Source organism: Oncorhynchus gorbuscha, linkage group LG04 (assembly GCF_021184085.1).
Source record: "Oncorhynchus gorbuscha isolate QuinsamMale2020 ecotype Even-year linkage group LG04, OgorEven_v1.0, whole genome shotgun sequence".
NCBI classification, from domain to species: domain Eukaryota; kingdom Metazoa; phylum Chordata; class Actinopteri; order Salmoniformes; family Salmonidae; genus Oncorhynchus; species Oncorhynchus gorbuscha.
In genome coordinates this window covers 4,834,207-4,846,210 of record NC_060176.1, presented here as the reverse complement: position 1 = coordinate 4,846,210, position 12,004 = coordinate 4,834,207, and the positions used below count along the sequence as shown (strand labels likewise).

Below are 12,004 nucleotides of genomic sequence, written 5' to 3'. Positions count from 1 at the left end.
CCTCTGGTAGGGATGTATAGGATTTGGTATGAAGCTGTGTGTGTTTGCCTCTGGTAGGGATGTATAGGATTTGGTATGAAGCCGTGTGTGTTTGCCTCTGGTAGGGATGTATAGGATTTGGTATGAAGCTGTGTGTGTTTGCCTCTGGTAGGGATGTATAGGATGTGGTATGAAGCCGTGTGTGTTTGCCTCTGGTAGGGATGTATAGGATGTGGTATGAAGCTGTGTGTGTTTGCCTCTGGTAGGGATGTATAGGATTTGGTATGAAGCTGTGTGTGTTTGCCTCTGGTAGGGATGTATAGGATGTGGTATGAAGCTGTGTGTGTTTGCCTCTGGTAGGGATGTATAGGATGTGGTATGAAGCTGTGTGTGTTTGCCTCTGGTAGGGATGTATAGGATGTGGTATGAAGCTGTGTGTGTTTGCCTCTGGTAGGGATGTATAGGATTTGGTATGAAGCTGTGTGTGTTTGCCTCTGGTAGGGATGTATAGGATTTGGTATGAAGCCGTGTGTGTTTGCCTCTGGTAGGGATGTATAGGATTTGGTATGAAGCCGTGTGTGTTTGCCTCTGGTAGGGATGTATAGGATGTGGTATGAAGCCGTGTGTGTTTGCCTCTGGTAGGGATGTATAGGATGTGGTATGAAGCCGTGTGTGTTTGCCTCTGGTAGGGATGTATAGGATGTGGTATGAAGCCGTGTGTGTTTGCCTCTGGTAGGGATGTATAGGATGTGGTATGAAGCCGTGTGTGTTTGCCTCTGGTAGGGATGTATAGGATGTGGTATGAAGCCGTGTGTGTTTGCCTCTGGTAGGGATGTATAGGATTTGGTATGAAGCTGTGTGTGTTTGCCTCTGGTAGGGATGTATAGGATGTGGTATGAAGCTGTGTGTGTTTGCCTCTGGTAGGGATGTATAGGATGTGGTATGAAGCCGTGTGTGTTTGCCTCTGGTAGGGATGTATAGGATGTGGTATGAAGCTGTGTGTGTTTGCCTCTGGTAGGGATGTATAGGATGTGGTATGAAGCCGTGTGTGTTTGCCTCTGGTAGGGATGTATAGGATGTGGTATGAAGCTGTGTGTGTTTGCCTCTGGTAGGGATGTATAGGATGTGGTATGAAGCCGTGTGTGTTTGCCTCTGGTAGGGATGTATAGGATGTGGTATGAAGCCGTGTGTGTTTGCCTCTGGTAGGGATGTATAGGATTTGGTATGAAGCTGTGTGTGTTTGCCTCTGGTAGGGATGTATAGGATGTGGTATGAAGCTGTGTGTGTTTGCCTCTGGTAGGGATGTATAGGATGTGGTATGAAGCCGTGTGTGTTTGCCTCTGGTAGGGATGTATCGGATGTGGTATGAAGCTGTGTGTGTTTGCCTCTGGTAGGGATGTATAGGATGTGGTATGAAGCCGTGTGTGTTTGCCTCTGGTAGGGATGTATAGGATTTGGTATCATCCTCTGTTTGTCTGTCTGTTGTAGGCTTTTGTAATAGTCCGGTATAAAATGCTATATTTGGTATGGACCTCTGCTGTAGGATTTTGGGGAGTACCAGGAGAGCTACTACTCAGTCCAGACCACTGAGGGAGAACAAATCTCTCAGCTCATCGCTGGATACATCGACATCATCCTCAAAAAGGTGAGTGTAGGAAACCCTTTCCCATCGCAGCTAGATTATCCACTTGTTAAAGTGAGGGACACTGCTCTAGAAAACATCAATACTCCCATGCATGTCCAAATAGTTATGCCTAAACCTACCTGCCAATCACAATATATGTTGCTTTTTAGAGATGGAATAGCCATTGTCACCTTTGTGAACCAAATGTCACTTTGTGAATTTCTCTCTCTTTGTCTCTCTCTGTCTCTGTAGAAGCAAAGTAAAGACCGTTTTGGTTTAGAAGGAGATGAAGAATCCACCATGCTGGAAGAATCCGTCTCCCCTAAGAAGTATGTGAACTGTTATTGTCACGCCTTGGTCATTGTATTTTGTGTTTTTGTTATATGTTTGGGTAGGCCAGGGTGTGACATGGGTTTATATGTTGTGTTTCGTATTGGGGTTTTATTAGCATTGGGATTGTGTATGATTAGGGGTGTGTCTAGTTAGGCTTGGCTGCCTGAGGCGGTTCTCAATTGGAGTCAGGTGCTTATCGTTGTCTCTGATTGGGAACCGTATTTAGGTAGCCTGAGTTCGCTTTGTATTTTGTGGGTGTTTGTACCTGTCTCTGTGTTGTAGTCACCAGATAGGCTGTAATTAGTTTCACGTTTCGTTTGTTGTTTTCGTATTTCAGTTATTTCATGTACCGTCATATCTTTCATTAAACTCATGAGTAACCTACACGCTGCGCTTCGGTCCGACTGTCTTTCTTCAACAGACGAACGCCGTTACAGTTATATAATGCTCAGCAACACACACTAGTAGTGTCGTACAGACCAGGGTTGTGTTCATTAGGGCATGCAACAGAAAACATTTCAAAATGTAAAAGAGGGTTTATTATTGGAGAGATCCAGGTAGTCTCGCCTGTTTTTGTCCGTTCAGTGGCTAATGAAGCCAACATGGTCTCAGTCCCATTTTATGTTCCAGCTATAATGTATAGATCTCATAAATACACCTGACTGTACACATGAACACTTCCCCTCAGTGAGGATAGTATTGTCCCTTAGGATCAACTTCCTCTGTTGGAGATTCTCTTTTTCTCCGTTCTCTCCATCCGGATAAACAACATTTTTATCTGGACTTCCCTAATTACACGCGTATTAGTCCCTTTATCTACATAGAGCTGTCGTTAAATTACGTAAGCTGTTTTCCTGTCTAGTCTCAATTGATGTTTCCGTTCCTGTACTGAGGGAATATTGGCCTTGGTAGTGTCCCAAATGGCTCCCTATTTATTGCATTACTTTTGGCCAGAGCCCTATGTACCCTGATCAAAAGTAGCACACTAATTAGGGAATAGGGTGCCATTTGAGACGCATACCTTGTGTTGTTCCCTTATCTGGGCCAGTCAGTGTGGAGGATAGCATAGAGGGCCTAAGGGAAGACACAGGCATTAATACTGCAAACTCACAGGAAACCAAACCTGGAAGGCTTCATCTGAAGAATAACAGAGTCTTGTTCCTGGAAGAACACAATGAAGGTTTGATGTCAGCCGTGGTTCCTGTTAGACACACACACACACCGAGTCTGGCAAACAGACACCACCATCCTTCGATAGTTGGATCACCTGTGGATGGGAAAGGTGACGCTGTCACCTGAAATGCTATCGATAATTATGTGATGAAAATTAATTATCACAGATGCGTTTTTTTCGAAAATCATGCACAGACCTCAGTTCATTCATGTAGAATTTATCTGTTTATCTGCGTGTTTCCAGGTCGACGATCCTGCAGCAGCAGTTTAACCGTGTGGGTCGTGTGGAGCATGGCTCTGTGGCTCTACCAGGGGTGATCAGGTCTGGCTCTATAGGAGCAGAGTCTCTCAGCATGGGCACCATGCCTTCTGCACAGCAACAGGTCATCATGGGACAGATGCACCGAGGACACATGCCACCACTGGTGAGAGCAGGAATGCAATGTTACACACACACACACACACACACACACACACACACACACACACACACACACACACACACACACACACACACACACACACACACACACACACACACACACACACACACACACACACACACACACACACACACACACACTTTCTCCCCCTCTTCTTTCTGTTTCTCTCTCCCCCTCTTCTTTCTCTCTCTCTCACACACATCCTCTTTTAATATGTATCTCTCTCTCTCCATCTCATATCTCTATACGTGTTTAGTAGATATTAATCATGTCTGTGTTTATTCTCTCCAGAGCTCGGCCCAGCAGGCCCTGATGGGGACCATCAACACCAGTATGCAGGCAGTACAGCAGGCACAGGCTGATCTGGGGGAGGTGGACAACCTGCCTCCTCTGGGACAGGACATGGTGTGGACACACGCACACACACACACACACACACACACACACACACACACACACACACACACACACACACACACACACACACACACACACACACACACACACACACACACATACACACACATACACACACATACACACACACACACGCACACACACGCACACACACACTTGTCTCCACTGGGACAGGACATGGTGTGGACACACACACACACACACACTTGTCTCCACTGGGACAGGACATGGTGTGGACACACACACACACTTGTCTCCACTGGGACAGGACATGGTGTGGACACACACACACACTTGTCTCCACTGGGACAGGACATGGTGTGGACACACACACACACACTTGTCTCCACTGGGACAGGACATGGTGTGGACACACACACACACACACTTGTCTCCACTGGGACAGGACATGGTGTGGACACACACACACACACACACTTGTCTCCACTGGGACAGGACATGGTGTGGACACACACACACACACACACACTTGTCTCCACTGGGACAGGACATGGTGAGAAGGACATATAACAGCATACTGACCGTCACACACAGACAAGCACACACAGCACTCAGTTAATTTCACGGCCTATTAACTTCTAATTAAGTTGTTAATACTCTTAAAGCTTCTGATCCAAATCTTTACATTTTATATTGTAATTTTCTGACATTTGATTTTTATGCTTAACGGCATGTTTAATGTAACACTCCTTAAAATAAATGTAACTACGTCTCTGCTCACCCTAGTGCTCTTCCCTCAATGCCATTCTCCCTGCTTCAGCTCCTAGATCACCATTCATCCTCCAACTCCCATCCTGACTTTCTGATGCTTCATTCTTCTTATTTACCTGTATGTTCTGCAATTCAGTTTTTAGCTGCCAGGTACCACCTTCATGTGATAATTCTGATGAACCAGTACCATCTCTCTCCTCCAGGCGTCCAAGGTGTGGATCCAGAACAAGGTGGATGAGTCCAAACATGAGATCCACTCCCAGGTGGACGCCATCACCGCAGGAACAGCTTCTGTGGTCAACCTCACCGCTGGTACGTGGCTTTGGGATGACTCAGGAAATGACAATTTTTACAATAAGTTTTTCTTCATTTTTACGTCTTGTGGTTTTAAATTATTCACACTTGACATTTTTCAAATTAACGATCTGGTTTTCATTATGTGTAAATCTACAGTAATGGTGAACTGTTATCCATTATAATGTGTACTAGTGGGCCATGTGAGCTCGCAGTATTCTTCATATCATTGGTTTGGTGCCATGCTGAACCCAGCCAAGGGACAGTCGGTGCTTCAACTATCTGTTTCAATATAAGGGGACTTCCCTGCTCTGTTGTCCAGTAGCAATCAGAGAAGAGTGCTGATATAGGATCAGTTTGGCCTTTCAGACCATCGTATAGTGAATGAGGTGACATGGACCAGGGGTCCTGATCCTGGACCAGCGTTCTGAGATGCTTTATACGGTCCCTGACCCTTTCCCCTTTTATCTAAACGTCTGGTCATTCCCACCAGCAGTCTCATGTCTAAACAGAATGATCTAATGTGACATGCTGAATTGACTGGCTGAGTGTAACATGGGTATATGTTTGACACATACTGGCTCACTGTACTGCACCCTGTTAGGTACCCAGAGGACAGGCCCGAAGGGCTTGAGATGGTTAACTTGGCTCTCTTTATCTCTATCTCTGTCTCGTTTTTTCATTCTCCTTCTCTATCCTCTCTGCCTCTTTCCATCCCCACTCTCTTTCGCTTACTATACTCTATTCCCTCTGCCTCTCTCTGCTCTCTCTCTCTCGTCCCCTCCTTCCTCCCTCCCTCTTATAGGTGACCCGACAGACACAGACTACACCGCAGTGGGCTGTGCCATCACCACCATCTCCTCCAACCTGACAGAGATGTCTAAGGGTGTGAAGCTACTGGCTGCTCTTATAGAGGACGACACGGGAGGGAGCAATGACCTTATGGGTGCCGCTAGGAACCTTGCTGGGGCCGTCTCTGACCTGCTCAAGGCTGTGGAGCCTGCCTCCGGAGAGGTGAGACAGGGCTGGCGGAGGCAGATGCCTCAGCACTGGTCCAGGAGAGCCTAGAGTGTTTACAGACTTTTGTTCCAGCTTAGTGCAAAGCAAGCACACTTGAAACAAAAGCCTGCAGATTGGCCTACTGTGGCTTTCCGTGGCCAGAGTTCTATACCAACAATGCTTTACCCCAACACCTGTGGTATGTGAAGAGCACAAGAGCTAGCTTCTACACATGATTCAATGTTCGAGACTTACTTGGACCTCTCATTAAGTTCCATTGTCCCTGATATAAGGCATTTTATATTCTCTTTACTAACAGAACAAACATCACAGTTGATCTTTCCCAGTTGTATTGCCTGTAAAGAGAGGGTAACAGAAGGCTGTAGAGTGTGTTAGGTTTGACCTCTGATTGATTGGAGGTGTTTATACTGCACTAATGCACCACTGGCCTCAATAATACCAACTGAGCTCCTACTGTATTCATATGGTGGAGCTCCTCCCAGTTACAAGGCTTAATTTTATTAATATTTCCCTTTTTTAGGGAGTGTGTCATGTGTTGGCTGTCTATTGTATTCCTGCCCTCATGTCTGAACAGAGACAGATGGCCAGAGACCGACAGCCAGGCAGAACCATAACTAAATATGGCCATGTGAGCTATTCACCCTTCCTTTGCTACAGTGTGTTTTGTTCACGTTGAACAAAACAAAGGCTGGTGGGGATAATTCTCATGTGAATGATTCATCACTGCCATGTTGAATAATAGATTTCACATCTGGGGCGGCAGGGTAGCCTAGTGCTTAGAGCGTTGGACTAGTAACCGAAGCAAGTTCAAATCCCGAGCTGACAAGGTACAAATCTGTCATTCTGCCCCTGAACAGGCAGATACCACTGTTCCTAGGCCGTCATTGAAAATAAGAATTTGTTCTTAACTGACTTGCCTAGTTAAATAAAGGTAAAATAAAAAATTAACATAGACCTGCACCTGCAGGCCCAGTTCACTATGCTCACAGTGTTCTCTTCAAGGCCAGTTGGGATAATAATGTTTTTGGGTGATTCTGTCTTGACAATATGAAAATACCCTGATGTGGATTCAGAAATACAGTAGCTCATCTAAGCTAGTCTGATGTGTTGACCTTCTGGGGCTAAGCGTAGATGCTGAGCCAGCTGTAATTTAGGTCTACCTACCGTAGACCCCACGTGGGCTAACCCTTGTGCCATAGCTGTACTTTGACTTCCTGTTCCCTCAGCCCCGTCAGACAGTGCTGAGTGCAGCAGGCAGTATAGGCCAGGCCAGTGGGGACCTGCTGCTTCAGATAGGAGAGAACGAGTCAGACGAGAGGTTCCAGGTAAGAGTTTTTGTTTATTTTCACTTTTTCTCATTACAACCTTTCACATGCGATTCAGACTCAGCACATTTAGAGGGATTATTCTGCAGTTGCACCCAATCTGAATTTCAAGCGTAACCTCTGCTTATTAGAATTTATTAAGAGGGATGGACATGAATAATGGTGATGACCATTTCAGGAGGTGCTGATGATCCTGGCCAAGGCGGTGGCCAACGCGGCAGCCATGATGGTGCTGAAGGCCAAGAACGTGGCCCAGGTGGCAGACGACACGGTCCTACAGAACAGAGTCATCGCTGCTGCCACACAGTGTGCCCTCTCCACCTCCCAGCTGGTGGCCTGTGCCAAGGTACAACACTGTAGACCTTTCACACACTCCCACTGACTTTTCATCATGATGAGAATGACGTGAGAGGGGGAAAGGTTTGTGGCAGTGCTGCGGTGGATAATTCAACAACAGTAGCTATGATTCTTCCACTTCAATAACCCCAGGTAAAGTTACTAACTTCAATAACCCCAGGTAAAGTTACTAATTCAGTAACCCCAGGTAAAGTTACTAACTTCAATAACCCCAGGTAAAGTTACTAATTCAGTAACCCCAGGTAAAGTTACTAACTTCAATAACCCCAGGTAAAGTTACTAATTCAGTAACCCCAGGTAAAGTTACTAACTTCAATAACCCCAGGTAAAGTTACTAACTTCAATAACCCCAGGTAAAGTTACTAATTCAGTAACCCCAGGTAAAGTTACTAACTTCAATAACCCCAGGTAAAGTTACTAATTCAGTAACCCCAGGTAAAGTTACTAACTTCAATAACCCCAGGTAAAGTTACTAACTTCAATAACCCCAGGTAAAGTTACTAACTTCAATAACCCCAGGTAAAGTTAGTAACTTCAATAACCCCAGGTAAAGTTACTAACTTCAATAACCCCAGGTAAAGTTACTAACTTCAATAACCCCAGGTAAAGTTACTAACTTCAGTAACCCCAGGTAAAGTTACTAACTTCAATAACCCCAGGTAAAGTTACTAATTCAGTAACCCCAGGTAAAGTTACTAACTTCAATAACCCCAGGTAAAGTTACTAACTTCAATAACCCCAGGTAAAGTTAGTAACTTCAATAACCCCAGGTAAAGTTACTAACTTCAATAACTCCAGGTAAAGTTACTAACTTCAATAACTCCAGGTAAAGTTAGTAACTTCAATAACCCCAGGTAAAGTTAGTAACTTCAATAACTCCAGGTAAAGTTACTAACTTCAATAACTCCAGGTAAAGTTAGTAACTTCAATAACTCCAGGTAAAGTTAGTAACTTCAATAACTCCAGGTAAAGTTACTAACTTCAATAACTCCAGGTAAAGTTACTAACTTCAGTAACCCCAGGTAAAGTTACTAACTTCAATAACTCCAGGTAAAGTTAGTAACTTCAATAACTCCAGGTAAAGTTACTAACTTCAATAACTCCAGGTAAAGTTACTAACTTCAATAACTCCAGGTAAAGTTACTAATTCAGTAACCCCAGGTAAAGTTAGTAACTTCAATAACCCCAGGTAAAGTTACTAACTTCAATAACTCCAGGTAAAGTTACTAATTCAGTAACCCCAGGTAAAGTTACTAACTTCAATAACTCCAGGTAAAGTTACTAACTTCAATAACTCCAGGTAAAGTTACTAACTTCAATAACTCCAGGTAAAGTTACTAACTTCAATAACTCCAGGTAAAGTTACTAACTTCAATAACTCCAGGTAAAGTTACTAACTTCAGGTAAAGTTACTAACTTCAATAACTCCAGGTAAAGTTACTAACTTCAATAACTCCAGGTAAAGTTACTAACTTCAATAACCCCAGGTAAAGTTACTAACTTCAATAACTCCAGGTAAAGTTACTAACTTCAATAACTCCAGGTAAAGATACTAACTTCAGTAACCCCAGGTAAAGTTACTAACTTCAATAACCCCAGGTAAAGTTACTAACTTCAATAACCCCAGGTAAAGTTACTAACTTCAATAACTCCAGGTAAAGTTACTAACTTCAATAACTCCAGGTAAAGTTACTAACTTCAATAACCCCAGGTAAAGTTACTAACTTCAATAATATACACGTAGATGTTCAAGTGTTTTTCATCTTAAATGATTTGTTTACTTCATATTTTTTCCTCTTTGTTTCTCTTTCAACACATTCACTCATTTTTCTCCATCACCCCTTCCTCTCCAGGTGGTGACTGTCACCATGGTGTTCCAGGAGCAGCTGATCTAGCTCTTCCTCTAACTCTCTATATCCCTCTCTCACTTTCTCCATCTCTCCCTGCAGGTGGTGAGTCCCACCATCAGCTCCCCAGTGTGCCAGGAGCAGCTGATTGAGGCAGGGAAGCTGGTGGACCGCTCAGTGGAGGGCTGTGTCCAGGCCTGTCTTTCTGCCACAGTCGATGGGGAGATGCTGAAGCAGGTGAGCGGAGTTGGGGTCAACTCCATCTCAATTTCAGTACAGTTTTCTCATATAGAAGCATTGAGGAACATTTTAAATGGGTTTGTCATTGTACTTCCTGAATTGAAACTGAATTGAGAGACATCCTGCAGGTGAGTGCTGCAGCCAGTGTTGTCGGTCAGGCCCTGGGGGACCTGCTGGAGCACGTATGCCACTACGGCTCCCACGGCGAGCCCATTGGTCGCTACGACCAGGCCACAGACACCATCATGACCGTAACAGAGAGCATCTTCAGCTCCATGGGAGACGCAGGTGAGGAGAGGAGGGAAGGAAGGGGATTCCCTAGTAGTGGTAGTGATGAAGTCGCTAAATAGAACTGTTAAATTAAATGCCAATAAAGCTTGATTTAATTGTTTAAATTGATGAATGTTTGTTGATATTTAGATTTAAAGCCTCTTGGTGTATAGAAAGTGTCTGCCAGCTGCTCTAAAGAACCTCATTCTGTTCTGTACCCAACCTGTTGAAGAATGCTGGCTTTCAGCCAACAGCAAATATCTGGGTTCAAGTCACACCTGACATAAGCCTCAGTTAGTTGAGTATAAAAATGGATTGGAAAAAGACTCATTCTCTCTCCCAGGGAGTGTTGGCAGATTGGTTTGAGTTCTCAATGCTGGCTGCCAGATGACTGCAGTTTAAAGCCATGTGTTCTTTAATAGAGAGAATAACTACCCATCTCTCGTCTCCTTGGACTAGCAGGATTTAGTCTTACAGTAGCCTAACTTTGTCTGGTTCTCTCTCTCCTCTCACTCTCTTGCTCGCTGCCTCGCACGCTGCCTCGCACGCTGCCTCTCTCTCTCTCTCTCTCGCTGACACTCTCTCTCGCTGACTCTCTCTCGCTGACTCTCTCTCTCTCTCTCTCGCTGACTCTCTCTCTCTCTCTCTCTCTCGCTGACTCTCTCTTTCTCTCTCTCGCTGACTCTCTCTCTCTCTCTCTCTCTCGCTGACTCTCTCTCTCTCTCACTCGCTGATTCTCTCTCTCTCTCTCTCTCGCTGACTCTCTCTCTCTCTCGCTGACTCTCTCTCTCTTTCTCTCTCTCGCTGACTCTCTCTCTCGCTGACTCTCTCTCTCTCTCTCTCTCTCTCTCTCTCTCTCGCTGAATCTCTCTCTCTCTCGCGGACTCTCTCTCTCTCTCGCGGACTCTCTCTCTCTCTCTCTCTCTCTCTCTCTCTCTCTCTCTCTCTCTCTCTCTCTCTCTCTCTCTCTCTCTCTCTCTCTCGGACTCTCTCTCTCTCGCGGAGTCTCTCTCTCTCTCTCTCGCGGACTCTCTCTCTCTCTCTCTCTCGCGGACTCTCTCTCTCTCTCTCGCGGACTCTCTCTCTCTCTCTCGCGGACTCTCTCTCTCTCTCTCTCTCGCTGACTCTCTCTCTCTCTCTCTCTCGCTGACTCTCTCTCTCTCTCTCTCGCTGACTCTCTCTCTCTCGCTGACTCTCTCTCTCTCGCTGACTCTCTCTCTCGCTGACTCTCTCTCTCTCGCTGACTCTCTCTCTCTCGCTGACTCTCTCTCTCGCTGACTCTCTCTCTCTCTCTCTCTCTCTCTCTCTCTCGCTGACTCTCTCTCTCGCTGACTCTCTCTCTCTCGCTGACTCTCTCTCTCTCGCTCTGACTCTCTCTCTCGCTGACTCTCTCTCTCTCTCTCTCTCTCTCTCTCTCTCTCGCTGACTCTCTCTCTCTCTCTCGCTGACTCTCTCTCTCTCTCGCTGACTCTCTCTCTCTCTCGCTGACTCTCTCTCTCTCTCGCTGACTCTCTCTCTCTCTCTCTCTCGCTGACTCTCTCTCTCTCTCGCTGACTCTCTCTCTCTCTCTCGCTGACTCTCGCTGACTCTCTCGCTGACTCTCGCTGACTCTCTCTCTCTCTCTCGCTGACTCTCGCTGACTCTCTCTCTCTCGCTGACTCTCGCTGACTCTCTCTCTCTCTCTCGCTGCTCTCTCTCTCTCTCTCTCTCTCTCTCTCTCTCTCTCTCTCTCTCTCTCTCTCTCGCTGACTCTCTCTCTCTCTCTCGCTGACTCTCTCTCTCTCTCTCTCGCTGACTCTCTCTCTCTCTCTCTCGCTGACTCTCTCTCTCTCTCGCTGACTCTCTCTCTCTCTCTCTCTCTCGCTGACTCTCTCTCTCTCTCGCTGACTCTCTCTTTCTCTCTCTCTCTCTCAATCTCGCTGACTCTCTCTCTCTCTCGCGGACTCTCTC

The 12,004-nt window shown here is 45.7% G+C and overlaps 1 protein-coding gene across 3 annotated transcripts in view; it reads left to right on the top strand.

The window, feature by feature from the left end:
- Positions 1 to 12,004, top strand: part of LOC124033562 (talin-2) — a 146,746-nt gene that overhangs the window by 78,315 nt on the left and 56,427 nt on the right. For all 3 annotated transcript variants that reach the window (XM_046345609.1, XM_046345607.1, XM_046345608.1), the window contains exons 11-20: positions 1,523 to 1,624; positions 1,856 to 1,932; positions 3,354 to 3,534; positions 3,844 to 3,957; positions 4,905 to 5,013; positions 5,801 to 6,009; positions 7,242 to 7,340; positions 7,519 to 7,686; positions 9,647 to 9,781; positions 9,913 to 10,072. In XM_046345609.1, the coding sequence (XP_046201565.1) occupies positions 1,523 to 1,624; positions 1,856 to 1,932; positions 3,354 to 3,534; positions 3,844 to 3,957; positions 4,905 to 5,013; positions 5,801 to 6,009; positions 7,242 to 7,340; positions 7,519 to 7,686; positions 9,647 to 9,781; positions 9,913 to 10,072 (1,354 nt within the window). The remainder of the gene's footprint in view (positions 1 to 1,522; positions 1,625 to 1,855; positions 1,933 to 3,353; positions 3,535 to 3,843; positions 3,958 to 4,904; positions 5,014 to 5,800; positions 6,010 to 7,241; positions 7,341 to 7,518; positions 7,687 to 9,646; positions 9,782 to 9,912; positions 10,073 to 12,004) is intronic.